Source organism: Hylobates moloch, unplaced genomic scaffold (assembly GCF_009828535.3).
Source record: "Hylobates moloch isolate HMO894 unplaced genomic scaffold, HMol_V3 SCAFFOLD_12, whole genome shotgun sequence".
Lineage (NCBI taxonomy): Eukaryota > Metazoa > Chordata > Mammalia > Primates > Hylobatidae > Hylobates > Hylobates moloch.
In genome coordinates this window covers 31,156,326-31,176,891 of record NW_026652287.1, presented here as the reverse complement: position 1 = coordinate 31,176,891, position 20,566 = coordinate 31,156,326, and the positions used below count along the sequence as shown (strand labels likewise).

General features: G+C 41.3%; 1 protein-coding gene and 1 pseudogene across 1 annotated transcript in view; both read right to left on the bottom strand.

The window, feature by feature from the left end:
- The window catches only part of GNPTAB (N-acetylglucosamine-1-phosphate transferase subunits alpha and beta), an 87,044-nt gene that overhangs the window by 51,470 nt on the left and 15,008 nt on the right, over positions 1 to 20,566 (bottom strand). The window contains exon 2 of the mRNA XM_032168881.1: positions 843 to 928. Coding sequence (XP_032024772.1) covers positions 843 to 928 — 86 coding nt within the window. The remainder of the gene's footprint in view (positions 1 to 842; positions 929 to 20,566) is intronic.
- LOC116479744 (U6 spliceosomal RNA) lies at positions 577 to 669 on the bottom strand (annotated as a pseudogene).

The window sequence follows — 20,566 nt, the reverse complement described above, 5'->3', positions numbered from 1 at the left end:
ACAGTGAGAAGACAGAAACAAAAACCAGAAAGGACTTGTGTGATTCATTTTATCTGCAAAAAGGGAAGGAGGGTATTGAAAAAAAATTGCTTCCATTCTGAGGCCTGTCTTGTGAAGAGGAAAAAAAAATCCCCAAAGACAAGAAATGGTGAAGGCTGCATTCCAGAATGGTGGCACTAAGAAGCTTGGCCTTCCAAGAGAAAGACCCACACTATGAGGTATGAGGCTGTTTGCTCCTCCCTCACAGATAAGCAGCAAGAGTGACCAATGGAGTGGGGTTCAGCCCCAGTGGTTACTGGGAAGTGGTCCCAGTTCACAGGATGCTGTCAACAGAATTCTGGCCAGGGCTCAGAAACTGGCTGTGTAGTAGCCACCTGGTTTCCTCATCCTACAGGGGGATGAAATTCCCTTTACTTCACAGACCTGGGGAGACAGAAAATGCAATCATGCAATTTAAGGTACCCAATAAACTACAAGGTGGGATTACTCTCTGTGAATCAGATTTTTCACCCACAAAATGTGGTGAACACACTTTTCTTCAGATGGATATATTATTTTTTTCTTTCCTTATTTTAAAAAAATATTTTATGGAATACTTCATGAATTGGTGTGTCACCCTTGCACAGGGGCCACACTAATCTTCTCTGTATCGTTCCAATTTTTTTTTTTTTTTTTTTTTTTAGTATATGTGCTGCTAAAGTGAAACATCAGATCGGCATACTCTTGAGTAAGTTAAACCATATCTATAACTCAGACCCCTTAAACTGTCATATTTACAGGAGAGCTATTTCATGACTTATGATTTAGGTCCCAAAAATAGATTTCTCCAAAATAGATCTTACCGATTCTGAAAGGACTTTCCAGCAATATTGTCTCTATAGGAATCAAACAAAACATGGTATTGATCTCGGCTCCATTCCAGAACCACCTAGAACAAAGAAAAAGAAACGTTTTCTTCGCATCAAAGACTAAGAGTATATAACTTTCATTTCATTTTAATTTCATTAGAATTGCTAGAGAAATGGGTAAAGCAATCAAAATTCATGTATTCACTCACTGCCTACCACATACATCATGTTAGATCCAGGTGAATAAGCTACAGTTCCTGACACAGACAAACTAAAACACTTAGTGTCTCACCATGCTTGGAATGGGGTAACGGAATCAAAGAGGTTTAAAAGGATGTGGTATTTGAAATGGGTCTTGAAGAATGAGTTCACCAGGTAGGGAAAAAAGGACAGGGCCAGCCAGTTGGAAGAGCATGCTGGAAGGCTGAGAAGCAGCAAGGGCAAATTGTTTCAGGGCAACTGTGTGGCTGGCTTTGTCCAGACGACAGGTAGATAATTGTTGAGAAATGGGTCTAGGAAAGAAAGCTGGGCCCTAAGCGTGACGTGCCTTCTGTGCCTTGGAAGCACTGAAGGATTTTAAGGCAGTTACAGAATCCATCTAAAGTTTAGGAAAGACTCTTCTCAGAGCATTTACAAACACAAGCAGAAACAGAAGGGACAGGCTGGGCACGGTGGCTCACGCCTGTAATCCTAGCACTTTGGGAGGCTGAGGAGGGTGGATTCCCGGAGCTCAGGAGTTCGAGACCAGCCTGGGCAACACGGTGAAACCCCGTCTCTACTAAAATACAAAAAATTAGCTGGGCATGGAGACGTGAGCCAGTAATCCCAGCTACTCGGGAGGCTGAGACAGGGGAATTGCTTGAACCTGGGAGGCATAGGTTGCAGTAAGCCAAGATCATGCCACTGCACTCCAGCCTGGGCAACAGAGCGAGACTCCATCTCAAAAAAACAAAAAACCAACAAACATAAGGGACTGACAAGATATGGGAGGATAAGGACCTTATTACCTGTGAGGTTTCAGCTAACGACCTTGCTAAATATTTCAGGAGAAAATGGAAAGCTTTAGATGAAGTTCCCTCATGTTTGCACCCTAAATCTAGAAACCTACCCACACATATATCCCATTTTCTTTTTCATTTCTCTTACCATAGAGGAAGTGTCCCTCCACCTTACAGACATCCAATCTCTATTTGCTCTGGATCTCATCAACTTGTGTGTTCTCAAGACCTTGCCTCTCTTTTCCTTTCAGTAGGATTATTCCCATTGGCACACAAACATGTTCCCATACCTTGGGAACACCTTCCCTTCACTCCATATCCATTCCAGTGAGTCCCTCTACCCCACATTTTCTGTCCCTTTCAAGGTCATCTCCTGCTTTCCCATTCATCCTTCAGCTCACTCCAGTATCACTTATGTTTTCACCACTTTAGTGGCCTTACCAAGGCCCCCACATTGTCAAACTCAACAGCATTTTCCTCATCCCTTACTCAAGTATTCATAGCAGTTGCCCAGTTCCTCTTTGTGGAAATGTTTTATTGGTTTTCCCTCCTGTCGCCCTGGTGGCTCCTTTTCCATCTCCTTTGCCAGCTCATTCTCTTCTATCTAATCTTTCTGTGTGTCCTTTCCTTCTATTCCACATGTCCTCCTTCCTGCCCAGGCTTCCTCCAGCATCCTATTCCACTGCCCCTAAGAAGTGTCCCTGCTACATTCAGATGGGCTGTAGGGCCTAGGCATTTAGAATTCATTCCAGCTGCAGAAAGGAAAGGGAAAGACATGCCCCACCTTTAAGGAGACATCATGGAAGCTGTACCTACCACTTCTGTTTTCATTATCCAGAACTTACACAAATCTATTATATTATAAAAAGTTAAAATGTATCAAAACTTATACAAACACAGACTGTACATGGTACTGTTTGCAATTGAGATGTAAACAAACATAAAAATGCAGCAATAAATCATAACTGAATAAAATCAACTGTAGTATATACTGTACTAAAATAATTTTGTACCCACCTCCTGTTACTATTGCAGCGAGCTCACGTGTTGCGAGTATCTGTAGTGGCACTAATTATCTCCACGTGAGCAGTTTGTCTCTCTAGTAAACTGCATGTTGCGGTAAAAAGTGATCTCTCATGTTTCTTATGTATTTTTCATATTTAGTGCAATACTGTAAACTGCGAAGAACATCATGGGACTCTTAGAAAGTGCCACTAGTGCTGATGGAAGTGCTCCCAAGAAGCAGAGGAAAGTCATGTCATTACAAGAAAAAGCTGAATGGTTTGACATGTACCATAGATTGAGGTCTGCAGCAGTGGTTGCTGGCCATTTCAAGACAAAAGAATTTAGCTAAGAATCATTGTTTTTTAAAAAAGGCAATGAAAAATTATGAAGCTGTCACTGCCAGCTCGAAAACTGCATTTTTTGCTAAATGCCTCTTTATCTTGTATTGAAAATACGCTTTAATGTGGGTCCAGAATTGCTATAAGAAACACATACCTACAGACTAACATAATGCAAGTAAAAGCAAAGTTGTTAGATAACAACTTAAAGCAAAAGGACAATAAGGGTCTAAAGCAGGAGAATGTAATGCCAGCAAAGAATGGTTTGATCATTTTAAAAAGAGATTTGGCTTAAAAATGTCAAGATAACAGGAGATGCACCTTCTGCAGACCAAAAGGCAGAAGATCAGTTCCCAAAGAAAATCATCCATGAGAAAGGATATCTGCCTGAACATGTTTTTAATATAGATGAAATTTAATCATGGGAAAAATGTGACAAAGAACATTTATTAGTAAGGAAGAGAAGTGAGCCATCAGGATTTAAAGTGGGAAAGGAAGGGACAGGCTGACTCTACTGTTTTGTGCAAATGCTGTTGGGCTTTCCTTACCTGTAATGCGGCTAACCCCCAAGGCTTGATGGAAAAAGATTAACACCAAAAGTCAGTGTTCTGGTTGTACAAGAAGACCTGAACAAGAGTTCTTTTACTGGATTGGTTCCTTGGATGCATTGTCTCTAAAGTCAGGAAGTACTTGCCAGTAGCGTACAGCCTTTTAAAGTTCTTTTGATTGGACAATGCCCATGGCCACCCAGAACCTCATGAGTTCAACACTGAAGGCACTGAAGTGGTCTACTTGCCCCAAAACACAGCATCTCTAATCAGCCTCTAGATTTGGGGTGGGGGTGGGAGGGAAGGGGAGGGGCATAAAGATCTTTAATTCTCATTACACATGGTACTCTATGGAAAGAATTGCCAACGTTGTAGAAGAGAACCCCGAAAGAGAGAACTTTTGGTTTTGGTTTTGTTCTGACTTGTTTCCATACGCTTGTACGCGTACTTTAGTTTGTTGGACACTGGTCCAAACCCCAAACATTCCCTGACAGGGCTTATAAGGTTCTTATTTTGCTCTTGGGGGATTAATGAGAAGCAGAATGAGATCCTAAAATGCTAAAGCATGCAATCATAGTCCCCCTCCTGGGACCTCTGCCAGCTAGCTACGTGTTCAAAAATTACGATCTTTGGCCAGGTGTGGTGGCTCACACCTGTAGTCCTAGCACTTTGGGAGGATGAATTGGGAGGATCGCCTGAGCCCAGGAGCTCAAGACCAGCCTGAGCAACACAGTGAGACCTCGTCTCTATTTTTTCCCTATTATAAAAAATTTTTTAATTAAAAAAAATTATGATCTTCTCTTGTGAACAATTTTAAATCAATGGATAGAGAACATCAAAACTAATTTGGATGGCCATCCTGGAGATCTTTTGGGTCCGCAAACTTGTCTTTCTTAGAACAAAATTAGGGCCAGGCGCAGTGGCTCATGCCTGTAATCCCAGCACTTTGGGAGGCCGTGGAAGGAGGATCACTTGAGGTCAGGAGTTCAAGATCAGCCTAGCCAACATGGTGAAACCCCATCACTACTAAAAATACAAAAAAAAAAAAAAAAAAAAAAAATCAGCCATGCGTGGTGGCAGTTGCCTGTAATCCCAGCTACTAGGGAGGCTAAGGCAGGAGAATCGCTTGAACCTGGGAGGTGGAAGTTGCAGTGAGCTGAGATCGTGCCACTGCACTCTAACCTGGGTGACAGAGTGAGACTCCATCTCAAAAGAAAAAAAAAAGACAAATAGAAGACAGCAGCCCTATAATTAAAAATCTGAGTGGGAGGCATACTTTAATTGGTACCTTGAAGCTTCTAAGCACACTCAGGATCCTAAAATTGCCTCTTTACAAGACACAATCTCAAAATTAATTAAGATAAACAGTTAAGAAAAAACAAGAGCCAGGTGGCTGATGCCTGTTAAGCCAGCACTTTCGGAGGCTGAGTTGGGAGAATCACTTGAGGCCAGGAGTTCAAGACCAGCCTAGGTAACATAGTGAGCCCTCATCTCTACAAAAAATAAAAAATTGGCCAGGCATGGTGGCACACACCTGTAGTCCCAGCTACTCAGGAGGCTGAGTCTGGAGAATTGTTTGAGCCCAAGAGGTGGAAGCTGCAGTGAGCCATGACTGCATCACTGCACTCTAGCCTAGGTGACAGAAAGAGATCCTGTCTCAAAAAAAAAAAAAAAAGGCCAGGCATAGTTGCTCATACCTTTAATCCCAGCACTTTGGGAGGCAGAGGTGGGTGGATCACTTGAGCCCAGGAGTTCGAGACCAGCATAGGCAACACGGCAAAACCCTGTCTCTACAACACCAAAAAATTAGCCGGGCGTGGTGGGATGTGCCTGTAGTCTCAGCTAGCTGGGAGGCTGAAGCGGGAGAATCGCTTGAGCCTAGGAGGTGGAAGTTGCAGTGTGCATTTACTGTGCCACTGCACTCTAGCCTGGGTGACAGAAAGAGACCCTGTCTCAAAAAAAAAAAAACTGGAAAAAAATTAAAAAAACAACAAGGCCTTAAGGACCCAAACTCTTTCCTCTCTGGAACAGATGAGACTTCCCTTTCCTTGTTTTTTCTCTGTTCTCCTTTCTCTGGCCCACCAAAATCTGTCCCTTTAAAGTTAAAGGAGGCTGTATGAAGGAAAAAAATAAAAATAAAACAATTTGGTTAAACTAGCCTGAGTATGGTGGCTCGTGTCTGTAATTCCAGCATTTCGCAAGGCCAAGAAGGGAGGATCGCTTGAAGTTGGGCATTCGAGACCAGCTGGGGCAACACAGTAAGACCTTGTCTCTTCAAAAAAAAAAAATTTTTTTTTAATTAGCCAGGCATGGTGGTGCACACCTGGAGTCCAGCTACTCAGGAGGCCAAGGCTGGAGGATGGCTTGAAGTCAGGAGTTCATGGCCAGCCCGAGCAACATACTGAGATCCTGTCTCAAAACAAACAAACAAACAAAAATCAATTAGCCAGGCACGGTGCATGCCTGTAGTCCCAGCTACTTGGGAGGGTAAGGTGGGAGGATCACTTTAGCCCAAGAGTTGGAGGCTGAAGTGAGCCATGATCTACCAGTACACTCGAGCCTGGATGACAGAGCAAGACCCTGTCTCTTAAAAAAAAAAAAAGGAGAGGAAAGAAGAAAGAAAGAAATGAAAAAAAATTTTTTTTGAGACGGAGTCTCGCTCTTTCACCCAGGCTGGAGTGCAGTGGCGCGATCTCGGCTCACTGCAGGCTCCGCCCCCCGGGGTTCACGCCATTCTCCTGCCTCAGCCTCCCGCGTAGCTGGGACTACAGGCGCCCGCCACCTCGCCCGGCTAATTTTTTGTATTTTTTAGTAGAGACGGGGTTTCACCGTGTTGGCCAGGATGGTCTCGATCTCCTGATCTCGTGATCCGCCCGCCTCGGCCTCCCAAAGTGCTGGGATTACAGGCGTGAGCCACCGCACCCAGCAAGAAATGAAAATTAAACTCATTGACAATTCCTCTAGACCCCAAATTTATTTTGTTCTTTGGAGCAAGGCTGAACTTCATGCCATTGCCAGGGAACTTCCAGAGGTTACTGGGGACCCTCACCAATTTGCTGATTAATTCAACATAGTAACTTAGGGTTATCAGCCAGGTTTTTCTGACCCACAGTAGGTGGTTCACATTCTTGTCAGTGAAGGTCAGGCACAACACTGGATGGTCAAGTCTCACTGCCATGATCCTGAGGGGGATTTAGACAAAAACACCTCTAAAGACTATGGATAGAGTCAAAGGCACAGAAGAAAAAAAAAAACACTCCACAAGTCTATTCTCGAGGCTCTTCCTAAAGCCTTAGACTGGAAAAATCTCCAGGCCTGTGCCCAAGAAAGAACCTAATGTACAACTATTACAGTAGGCTCCAGGCTGTATTTAAAGAAAATGTTAAATCTACTCAAGTAGCCTTTTATTCCATGTTAGTGAACAGCCTTTCTCAAAAACTCTCTCAGCTTGTCAAAAGGACCCGAACAGAATGGGAAACTGTGCCCACCTCTGATCTAGTTAATTTGGCAAATCAGCTTGCCAGCACCCTTGAGGACAATACTAAAAAGAAAACCACTAAAATCCTTAATCTCCAGTTACAGCAGATGGAGACTCCCAGACATAACACCATGAGGAGACCTCCTGGGCTACGCCACTTCTGTAAGAAGCCAGGACTTGAAAAGAGTGCTGAAAAAGATGGAATCTCTCATCAACTTTAATGAATGTCCAGGGAATTAGGCTGAGTTTAAAAAAAAAAAGCCTCAAAAGTCCAGCAAGTAGACTCAGAAAGTGATACCCCAAAGACTGGCACTTTAACATGCCAACAGGCGTTAGAAGCTGCCTCAGAATCAAGGTCCCTCTAATCTTGTCTTCCCTCCGACAAAGGAAAAAGAAAAGATAAATGTACTATGTTCCTAGATTACAAAAAGTCTTCTTAGTTTCTGAAAACAAAATTTGTTTTGCATTGAGGCACTAAAAGAAAGACTAAGATATATTAAAGATATTTTATGCTTTATCTTTTCTACTAAACCTCCTCCTCCTATGATATTAATCAGGAAGTAAAATCTGCTGATTGCCAGAAGCATTTCTAATCACATTCGATTAAAGACACCCGTTTTCCTGATGCAAAGTGGCTTAGTGCGATAAAGCACAACTTTAAAAAATTAGGAGCTCAATGGTTATTAACACAGGAATGATTTCTTCTCTTCAAATAAATTAAAGGAAATGATTCAAACCGAAGATGGATGACCACTATTTAGCCAAACACTAATTAAACTCAGACATTTTTCTAGACCATGCCTACCCTCTTTGGATTCTGTATGGCAATAGACACACAACATAACAGATTTTTTAAGGAAGACAAAACGGAAATCAGGGCTCTGTCCTCAAGGAGCTGACATTCCTGTTAAGGATTAATCATTTATTCGCATGAAATGATGTAGGACTACTGTGTAGCTTTTAAATGAGTACAGATTAAAATAAACACTGTTAGACAAAAGGAATAATCATGACATACTTTTCCACAGAGAGCGAGCGGAGATTTTTACGGAAATAAAGGAGTGGAGAAAAAGGAAGGATGCGTTTGCCACTTGGGGAGTAGGGAAGAAAATTGTATTAGAAGTCAGACTTAAAAATACTGGCTAGGCATGGTGGCTCGTGCCTATAATCCCAGTACTTTGGGAGGCTGAGGCGGGAGGATCGCTTGAGCCTGGAAGTTCAAGACCAGTCTGGGCAATATAGTAAGACCTTGTCTCTATTAAAAAAAAAAATTTTTTTTTTTAAAGTTAGCCAAGCCTGGTAGCACTTACTGGCAGGAGAATTGCTTGAGCCCAGGAGCCGGAGGTTACGGTGAACCAAGATCAGCATCACTGCACTACAGCCTGGGTGACAGAGACTGTCTCAAAAAAACAAAACAAAACAAAATATTGCTTTGTGCTTTGACAATGCACTCTACTATATAAAAGTCATATCTAAAAGAAAACAAAAAGAACCCTTAGCAATCACACTTGGCTAAAAGGAAAAGAGAGAGAGAAAAAAAAAAAGATCCAACGAACTACCAAAAATACTTTCAAAAAGTATTCAAACCGGCTTTCTGAATATATCTAGGTTGCTTGTTTTATTGCTCAGTTTTCAGAATCACCGAATTCTACAGGAAGAACTTTAAATCCAGTGCCCTACTCTGCAGCCAATGTTTGAGTTCTTGTTATGATGTCCTGGCAAATAGTTATTCTACCTATGAGGGTAGACCTGCACTGTCCAATATGGTATCTGGCCACAAGTCATTATTTAAAACGTAAACTAAATAATATAGGAAATTCACTACCTTAATCACCTAGCCACATTTCAAGCGCTCAATAGCCACATGCAGTTAGTGGTCACCACAATGCGCCAAAGAGAAATATAGATTTTGGTCACGGCACTAAGTTTGATTAGTGCTAGAGCTATTCAAACCTTAAAGACTGTCACAAAAATACACAAGGTGGCAAGTCAGAACAACTGGACCTAAGCTCCAGTTTTGTGATTTTAGACAAGTCAACTTAACCCTAAATTTCAACTGTAAAATTTAAATAATACTATCTTATCCCCTAACGGTTGTTAGAAAATTCAAGTGAGCTGATATATTAATATATTAAAATATTCTGACAACTACAAAGTACTATAGGATGTATAAGGTATTAAAATTATGATACAACACTGAACTTATTACAACCCACAAGTGGCTCACAGACTACTGGGGAGACAAATATGAAACAAATAATTAAAATATATCATGTGAAAAAAAATAACCAACATATGAACAAAAAATGGTTTAACTTGGTATATACTTTTAGTATAATTAGTAAACCAGAAGCCAAACTAGTCAAATTAAGATTTTCAAATTTTATTTTTGCAAAATTGTCATAAAAAAGTTTACTGAAATGAAGTTTTGCACAATATCTGTTTATGAAACATTGTATTTACCTCCACTAACAAATGAATTTTATTTCACACAGTTACCTAAAAATATTTTTAAAATACACCAAGAAGAGGCCTTTTAAAAAATGAATTTGAAATGCTAAAAAGTCATAAAAGGTGAAAAGAATGTTTTTGTTTTTGTTTTGAGACAGGGTCTTGCTCTGTCACCCAGGCTGGAGTGCAGTCGCGTCATCAAGTTTCACTGCAGCCTTGATGTACTGAGCCTAGGGCTCAAGCAATCCTCCCATCTCAGCCTCCTGTGTAGCCAGGACTACAGGTGCACATCACTACGTCTGGCTAATTTTTGGATTTTTTGTAGAGATGGGGTTTCACCACATTACCCAAGTTGGTCTCAAACTCCTGGGCTCAAGCGATCTGCCTGCTTCTGCCTCCCAAAATGCTGGGATTCAGGCCTGAGCCAGGCCAAGAATGTTATTTTTTTAAAAAATAGCTGCCGGGCCATTTAAAAAAAAATTGCTCCTTTCTTGAGGAGCAATTGGCAGTGTTTACCAAAGGAACAAACAAATGTTCATGCCTTTTGATCTGGTTAATTCCACTACAAGAAACATATGCTGAGGAAATTATCATAGATCCACCCAAAGGCTTCTGTATGATAATCACCATTATTACCAATAAAAATAAAAATGAAATGATCTAATGTTTAGATCATTAAACATGATTTAAAAATTAAACAGGAAATTGAGTAATTATGGTACATTCATATAAATATGATAAAGCTATTAAAAATCACATTTTCAAACAATCGTTTAAAACAGTAACTTAATTTTCTCAGTCAATAAATATTATGTGGCATCATTCTAGATTCTGAGGACATAGCACTGACCAAAACAAAGTTTCTTCCTTTGTGGAGCATTACAAAGTAGTCAAGGGATAAAGTGCTTGATAAAATATTATATTAAAAAAGCAACAATCAAAACTATTAGTATGGAGCTTGACATCAGCAAAATGGTGGAACAGGCTGCTACAATTTTTCTTTCCCCATGTAAACACAGACAAACAAGCCAAAACTGCCAGAATAACAACAAGAAACAAAAAGACAAATATTGTATGATTCCATTATATAAAATATCCACAACAGGCAAATCCATAGAAACAGAAAGTAGATTAGAGGCAACCAGGAGCTAGAGGAAGAGATGACTGATGAATTTAATGGTTACAAAGTTCCTGTTTGAGGCGATTAAAAAGTTTTGGAAATAGTCAGTGGTGATGGTTGCACAACTTTGTATATGTAACTAATGCCACTGAGTTATACAATTAAAAATAGCTAAAATGGCAAATTTTATGTTATATATGTTTAACCACAATAATTTAAAAGAAAAGTAAATCACTACAATACCTTCCCCCCTAAAAAAATAAAGGAGCATTATGAACAACTCTATCTCCACGGATTTTATAATTTGGATGAAATGGATCAACTCCTTGAAACGCACAATCCAAAAATCAAAAAAGGAGAAAGAGGTCATCTGAATAGGGCTATATCTATAAAAAAAATTTGAATCAATAATTAATAACCTTCCAAAATAGAAAGCCCCAGACCCAGATGGTTTCACTGGTGAATTTTACCAAACATTTAAGGAAAAAAAAAAATGATAACACTTCTCTACAATCTCTTCCAGAAAATGGAAGCAGAGAGAACATTTCCTAATTCATTCTATGAGGCCAAAATTACCCTAATACCAAAACAAGGCAAAGACATTACAAGAAAGGAAACTTATAAACCACTATCTGTCATGAACACAGACGCGAAAACCCTCAATAAAATATTATCAAATCAAATCCAACAATATATAAAAAGAATTATTTACCACAACCAATTGGGATTCATTCCAGGTATACAAGCTTGGTTTAACAACCCAAAATCAATTAATAAAATCCTTCACATCAACAAGCTAAAGAAGAAAAATTGTTATGACCATACCAATAAATGCAGAAAAAGCACTTGACAATCCAACATTAATTTATGATAAAAACTTTCAGCAAACTAGGAATACAGGAGAACTTCCTCAATTTGATAGAGCATCTACAAAAAAAGTTTCACCTAATATCATACTTAGTGATGAGAAACTATATGCTTTCCTCCAAAAACCAGGAACAAGTGTGGACTCCTCCTCCCATCACCATTCTTATTCAAAATTGTACCTGAAGTCCTAGCTGATGCAGTAAGACAAAAAAAGGAAATAAAAGGTAAACTGATTGAGAAGGATGAAATAAAACTATCTTGGTTCGAGTAGAAGAAAAAAAAATAAAACTGTCTTTGTTCACCGATGACATGACTGTCTATGTAGAAAATCTCAAAGAATCAACAACAAAAAAAATCTGAAACAAATAAGCAAATATAGTAAGACTGCAGGATACAAAGTTAACATACAAGGCCAGCACGGTGGCTCACACCTGTAATCCCAGCACTTTTGGAGGCCCAGACTGGTGGATCACCCAAGGACAAGAGTTTGAGACCAGCCTGGCCAACATGGTGAAACTCCATCTCTACCAAAAATACAAAAATTAGCCAGGTGTGGTGGTGCGCACTTGTAGTCCCAGCTACTCAGTGGACTGAGGCACGATAGCACCACTGTACTCCAGCCTGTGCAACAGTAAGACTCTCTCTCAAAAAACAAACAAACAAATAAAAACAAAGTTAACATACAAAAGTCAAAAGTCAAGTGCTTTCCTATATACCAACAATGAACAATTGGAATTTGAAACTGAAAAACACAATACAATTTAGGTTAGCACCCCCTGCTAAAAAAGAAAACTAAGAAATGCATAGGCATAACTCTAACAAAATATGTATGAATATGTATGAAATCTTTGTGAAGAAAACTACAGAAAGCCAATGGAAGCAATCAAAGAAGATCTAAATGAAATTCCATGTTCATAGATAGGAAGGCTCAATATTGTTAAGTTGTCAGTTCTTCCCAACTTGATCTACAGATTCAATGCAAACTCAACTAAAATTTCAGCAAGTTATTTTGAGGATATAGACAAACTGACTCTAAAGTTACATGGCTGGGCATGGTGGCTTATGCCTGTAATCCCACCACTTTAGGAGGCCAAAGTGGGAGGATTGCTCGAGCCCAGGAGTTCAAGACCAGCCTGGGCAATTAAAAAAAAAAAAAAAAAAAAAGCTGGGCATAGCGGCATGCACCTGTGGACCCAGCTACTAAGGAAGCTGAGGTAAGAGGATCACTTGAACTCAGGAGGTGGAGGCTATAGTGAGTCGTGTTCACACCACTGCACTCCAGCCTGGATAACAGAGCAAGACTCTGTCTCCAAAAAAAAAGATAGAAAATCTAGGTGACCTTGGATTTGATGGTAACTTTTTGGATACAACACCAAAAGTACAATCCATAGGTGAAAAAAAGACTGATCAGTTGTACTAATTAAAAACTTCTGGCTGGGTGTGGTGGCTCATGCCTGTAATCCCAGCACTTTGGGAGGCTGAGGTGAGTGGATCACCTGAGGTCGGGAGTTCGAGACCAGCCTGGCCAACATGGAGAAACCCCATCTTTCTACTAAAAATACAAAATTAGCCAGGCGTGGTGGTGCATGCCTGTAATCCCAGCTACTTGGGAGGCCGAAGCAGGAGAATCGCCTGAACCCGGGAGGCAGAGGCTGCGGTAAGCCGAGATTGCACCATTGCACTCCAGCCTGGTCAACAAGAGCAAAACTCGGTCTCAAAAAAACTTCTGCTCTGCTCTGGGAGACACTGTTAAAAGAATAAGAAGATAACTACTGACTGAGAAAAAATCTTTGTAAGACACATATCTGATAAGGGACTGGTATCCAAAATATACAAAGAACTCCTAAAATTCAACAATAAGGAAACAAACAACCCAATTAAAACCTGGGCAAAAAAATCTGAAGATACTCAACCAAAGAAAACATACAGATGGTAAACAAGTATATATAATGATGCTCAACATCACATGTCATTAGGGAATAACGAATTAAAACAGCAATGAGATACCACTGCACACCTAATGGAATGGCTAAAATCCAAAACACTGACAACACCAAGCCGGGAAAGATGTGAAGCAACAGCAATTCTCATTGATTGCTGGTGGGAATTCAAATGGTGCAGCCACTTTGGAAGACAGTTTGGCAGTGTCTCACAAAGCTAAACATAGGCTTATCACAGTCATGCTCCTATGTATTTACCTGAGTTGAAAAATTGTGTCCATATAAAAATCTGCACATAAACGTATATAGCAGCTTTATTCAAAATTGCCCCAAACTGGAAGCAATCAAGATGTCTTTCAAAAGGTGAATGGCACCAGACAATGGAATATTATTCAGTGCTACAAAGAAAAGAGCCATCAAGTCATGAAGAGACATAGAGGAAGCTTAAATGAATATTACTAAGGGAAAGAAGCAAACTGAAAAGGTTACATATTATGTGATTCCAAGAAATGACATTCTGGAAAAGGCCCAACTACAGACACAGCAAAAAGATCAGTGGTTGCCAGCGGGAGGAAGGAGAAGATGGGTATGAATAGGTGAAGCACAGAGCAAGAACAACTGTAGGGCAGTGAAACTATTCTGTACAATACTGTAGTGGTAGACACAGGACATTATGCTTTTGTCAAAACCCACAGAACTGTATAAAACAAAAAATGAATCCTGGTGTAATCTATGTAAATTAGTTAATAAAAAATCTATCAATATTGATTTGCCACTATAACAAATGTACCACACTGACACAAGGTGTTTTTAGGGGAAACAGGCCAGGTATGGTGATTCACACCTGTAATCCCAGTGCTTTGGGAGGCCAAGGCAGGAGAATCCCTTCAGACCAGCAGTTCAATATAGTGAGACCCAGTCTCTACAAGAAAAGGTGTGGTGTGTGCCTGTACACCCAGCTACTTGGGAGGCTGGGGGAAGGAAGATCTCTTCAGACCACGAGTTCAAGGCTGCAGTGAGCTGACTGTACAACTACACTCCAGCCTGGGCAACAGAGCAAGACCCAGTCTCTAAAATTAATAATAAGTAAATAAAACAAGCCTATTAAAAATATATGGAAAACTATTTAGGGGAGAGGGAGTATATGGGAATCTCCTGTACCTTCCATATAATTTTTCTGTAAACCTGAACTGCTCTAAAATGTAAAGTCTACTCCAATTTCATATATATATATATATATACACGTACATATATATAAACTAAATCCACATTCTTTCTTTTAAGGTCAAATTTAGCAACTGCTCACCACGGGTGACCTTTCCATATTTAGACAGTGGAAAAAAATATTTCTGCGCTCAGCTTACTTCCAGGTGCCAGGCTTCCAGGGGCCGAAAATACAGTAGTGAATAAGACAGAAAGGCCCCTGCTCCCACAGAGCCTACATTTTAAAGGAGAGAGGTAAGAAATCATATATATCAACATACAATTTCAGATTGACACTAAAAGTATTATTTAAAAAAAAAAAAAAAGGAAAAATAGGGGAATGTGATAAAGAAGGACTTGGGGAAAGAGGCTGCTTTGGGACAGGTGGTGGGGAAGGCCCAAGTGAAGTGTTACAGCTGAGACCTATGTGACAAGAAAGCCTGTCACCAGATGATCTGGGGGGAGTGCTCTCCTGCTCATGGAACAGCCAGTACAAAGCTCCTAAGAAAAGTTGAATGCCTTCAAAGAACAAAAAGACGGTGACTGCAGCAGTTCTGAGCCTACACCTCAGAAGGGTTTGCGATTATCTAGAGGATCTCTCGGCCTCTACCTTTGCCTTGAGAAGAACATGACTAGGTTCGCTTGCTGGTCCCTGGAGGATGAGAGACCCGTGGAGCAGAGGCAACCAAGTCCAACCCCAATCAGTTAACCAATGACCTGCACATCCAGAGAGCAAGTAATTGCCACTGTAAATCAAAGACCGGAAATCTTTCTCTGTAAAAGACCAAATAATAACATCTTAGACTTTGCAGGCCATATAGTTTCTGTCTCAGCTATTTAATTCTGCCACTGTAATGTGAAAATAACCATGGACAGCATGTAAATAAATGGACATGGCTGTGTTCCAATGAAACTTAAATTACAGAAACTGACATTTAAATTTCACATAATTTTTTCTTTTTTTGTTTTCTTTTTTACTCTATCCCTGTGGACTAGTCTGTTCTCGCATTGCTATAAAGAACTACCTAAGACTGAGTAATTTATAAATAAAAGAGGTTTAACTGACTCACAGTTCTGCAGGATGTACAGGAAGCGTTTCTGAGAGGCCTCAGGAAACTTACAACCATGGCAGAAGGCAAAGGTGAAGTTGGCACATCATCTTACATGGCCAGAGAAGGAGGAAGAGAGCAAAGGGGGAGGGTGCTACACATATTTTTTTTTTTTTTTTTTTTTTTTTGAGATGGAGTCTCACTGTGTCACCCAGGCTGGAGTGCAGTGGTGAGATCTCAGCTCACTGCAACCTCTGCCTCCTGGGTTCAAGTGATTCTCTTGCCTCAGCTTCCCAAGGAGCTGGGATTACAGGTGCCTGCCACCACACCCAACTAATTTTTGTATTTTTAGTAGAGATGGGGTTTCACCATGTTGGCCAGGCTGGCCTTGAACTCCTGACCTCAGGTGATCTAACTGCCTCGGCCTCCCAAAGTGCTGGGATTACATGCTGAGCTGCCGCGTCCGGCCGGTGCTACACACTTTTAAACAACCAGATCTCAGGCAGGGAGTGGTGGCCCACACCTGTAATCCCAGCACTTTGGGAGGCCGAGGTGGGCAGATCACTTGAGGCCAGGAGTTCAAGACCAGCCTGGCCAACATGGTGAAACCCCATCTCTATTAAAAAAATGCTGGGCGTGGTGGCGTGTGCCTGTAATTCTAGCTACTTGGGAGGCTGAGGCAGAAGAACTACTTGAACCCAGGAGGCAGAGGTTGCAGTGATCTGACATTACACCATTGCCCTCCGGCCTGGGCGACGGAGTGAGACTCTGTCTCAAAACAAATAAAATTACATTAAAATAAACAACCAGCTCTGAGAACTTACTCATTATCACAAGAACAGCAAGGGGGAAATCCCCCACTATGATCTAATCACTTCCCACCATGCCTCTTCTCCAACACTGGGAATGACAATTCAACATGAGATTTGGTCAGGGACACAAATCCAAACTGTATCACCTTGCCAAAGCAAGGCCTCAAAAAATTGGCGAAAACCTCAAAGCTGGGCCGGGCGCAGTGGCTCAGACATGTAATCCCAGCACTTTCGGAAGCTGAGGTGGGAGGACTGCTTGAGTCCACGAGTTCAAGACCAGCCTGGGCAACATGCTGAGAACCCCCCCCATCCCTATAAAAAAATATAAAAATCAGCCGGGCTTGGTGGCACACACCTGTGGTCTCAGCTACTCAGGAGGCTGAGGCAGGAGGATCTTGAGCCCAGGAGGCTAAGGCTGCAGTGAGCTGTGTTCATGCCACTGAACTCTAACCTGGGTGACAGAGTAAGACCCTGTCTCAAAAATAAAACAAAAAGTCAGAGTTGCTCCTTTCCATGAAAATATTTATTTATTTTTGTTTGTAGAGATGGTGTCTTACTATGTTGCTCAGGCAGGAGCACAGTAGCACAATCTCGGCTTACTGCAGTGCCAGCTTCCCAGACTTAAGCAATCCTCCCACCTCAGCCTCTGAGTAGCTGGGACTATGAACATGCGCCACCATGCCCAGCTAAGTGGTTTTTTTGTTTTTTTTGTTTGTTTGTTTCTTTTTTGGTAAAGATGGGGTTTCACTATGTTGCCCAGGTTGGTCTTGAACTCCTGGACTCAAGTGATCCTACCGCCTCAGCCTCCCAAATTGCTGGGATTACAGGCATAAGCCACCACACCCAGCCCCATGGAAATCTTAGTAAAAGGCAAAAGATTTATGCAATCCGAAGGGAAACCAGAGTATGAATTTCATATAATTTTCATGTTGTTGTGAAACATTAATTTTTAAAAACCAATTGAAAATGTAAAAGCCATTATTAAATTACAGCCCACACAAAAACAGGTGGAGTTTGCTGCTCTCATTTTAAGCCAGCAAATTTGGGGACAGTTTGTTACAAGACATTTTTGTAGAAATAGTTACACAATACACACTGGTTACCTGATACAGGCTCTTCAGAGAAGTGGGTAGGGTGCTATATTTAGGGACATACATATAAGACACTGAAAGGAGTCTAGATTTTCTATTATGTGCAATGGACATGATATAATCTGATTCACATTTTTAAAAATGTACTCTGGTTGCAGTCTGGAGAATGAATTATAATGGAGCAAGAGTGTTAGGAGATGACAGTGGCTTAGATTTGTATTTGCGTGATAGAGATACAATATATATATTTTTAAAATATGTTTCTTGTTAAATACTAGGAACAGCAGTTCTCAAACTTTTTGGTCTCAGGACCCCCTTAAACTCTTAAAAATTATTGAGGACTGGCTGGGTATGGTAGCTAACACCTGTAAACTCAGCACTTTGGGAGGCCAAGGCAGGAGGATCACTTGAGCTCAAGAGTTCAGGCCGGGCACAGTGGCTCATGCCTATAATCCCAGCACTTTGAGAGGTCGAGGCGGGCAGATCACAAGGTCAGGAGTTTGAGACCAGCCTGGCCAATATGGTGAAACCCCATCTCTACTAAAAACACAAAAATTAGCCGGGTGTGGTGACATGCACCTGTAGTCCCAGCTACTCGGGAGGCTGAGGCAGAAGAATCGCTTGAACCCGGGAGGCAGAGGTTGCAGTGAGCCGAGATCACGCCACTGCACTCCAGCCTGGGCAGCAGAGCGAGACTCCATCTCAAAAAAAAAAAAAAAAAAAAAAAAAGAGTTCAAGACCAGTTGGGCAACATGATGAAACACTATCTCTACAAAAACTACAAAAATTAACTAGGTATGGTGGCATAAGCCTGTAGTCCCAGCTACCAGCGAGGCTCGGGCAGGAGAATCACTTGAACACAGGAGGCAGAGGCTGCAGTGAGCTGAGATTGAGCCATTGCACTCCAGCCTGGGCAACGAGAGTAAAACCCTGTCTCGAAAAAAAAAAATTATTGAGGACTCCAAACAGCTTTGAAAAATGTATGTGGATTATAGTTATTGATATCTACTATATTAAAATTAAAACTGAGGAAAAATTTAGGTGCTCATTTAGCTTGGACGCGGTGGCTCACGTCTGTAATTCCAGCACTTTGGGAGGCCGAGGCAGGCAGATCACTTGAGGTCAGAGGTTCGAGACCAGCCTGGCCAACATGGTGAAATCCTGTCTCTACTGAAAATACAAAAATTAGCCGGGTGTGGTGGCAGGCGCCTGTAATCCCAGCTACTCATAAGGCTGAGGCAGGAGAATTGCTTGAACCCGGGAGGTGGAGGTTCTAGTGAGCCAGGACGATGTCACTATACTCCAGCCTGGGAACAGAGCAAGACTCTGTCTCATAAATAAATAAATACTCATTTAAAAATAAATAAACCCATTACAGGTTAACATATTTCTCATAAATAATAACTATATTTTCAAAAATAAAAAAAGTGAGAAACGGTACTTCGTAATTTTTAAAAATCTCTTTAATGTCTATTTAATAGAAGACAACGTCTGTTCTACATCAGTCTGTTGCAATGTCACATGTCCTGTAGGCCTCAAGAAAACTCCACTGTGCTCTCATGAAAGAATGTGAGTAAAAGGCAAATAATGTCCTAATATTATTACAAAACTAGGCTTGACCTTAAGGATAACTGAAAAGGATCTTGGGGTCCCAGGAGTCCCCAAATTATACTTTGAAAAGTGCTGGCAGCATAGCTTACTTTTTTTTATTTTTTATTGAGACAGGATCTCATTTCATTGCCCAGGCTGGAATGCAGTGGCATGATCTCAGGCTCACTGCAATCTCTGCCTCCCAGGCTCAAGCAGTCCTCCCACCTTAGCCTCTCAAGTAGTTGGGAGTACAGGGGCATGTCACTATGCTGGCTAATTTTGTATTTTGTAGAGATGGGGTTTCACCATGTTGCCTAGGCTGCTCTCCCACCTTGGCCTCCCAAAGTGCTGGGATTACAGGCGTGAGCCACCATGCCCGGCCCATAATAGCTCACTGTTAAATGCTAGACTGTAAGTGATTTTGAAGAATTCTGACGTAAGTTATTCTATCTTCTATATTATAAAGAAATAAAGAGACTCGTCCAAAGCCAAACAATAAGGCAGCAATAAACATTAGCTGGGCATGGTGGTGTACACACCCACAGTCCCAGCTACTCAGGGGGCTGACATCAGAGGATTGCTTAAGCCCAGGAATTTGAGGCTGCAGTTTGCTATGATCGTGTCTGTGAATAGCCACTGCACTCCAGCCTGGACAACATAGCAAGACTCTGTTCCAAAAAAAAAAAAAAGCCTCTCTATAAAAACAAAGACACTTTCCTTTCAGGTCTTTGTACAGTTATAAAAATCAATATTCAATACTCACTGATTCTGCTCCCAAATAGGCAAAGCAATCCTGAAAGACTGCAAAAAGAACTAGGCTTGAGGCATCACACTACCTGACTTCAAAATATACCACAGAGCTATAGAAACTAAAACAGCATGGTGCTGGTATGAAACAGACACAAAGATCAATGGAAGAGAATAGAGAATTCAGAAACAAATCTGCAGATTTACAGCCAACTAATTTCTGACAAAAGTGCCAAGAACAGGCCGGGTGCGGTGGCTCACGCCTGTAATCCCAGCACTTTGGGAGGCCGAGGCGGGCGGATCACAAGGTCAGGAGATCGAGACCATCCTGGCTAACAAGGTGAAACCCCATCTCTACTAAAAATACAAAAATTAGCCGGGCGAGGTGGCAGGCGCCTGTAGTCCCAGCTACGCGGGAGGCTGAGGCAGGAGAATGGCGTGAACCCCGGGGGGCGGAGCCTGCAGTGAGCCGAGATCGCGC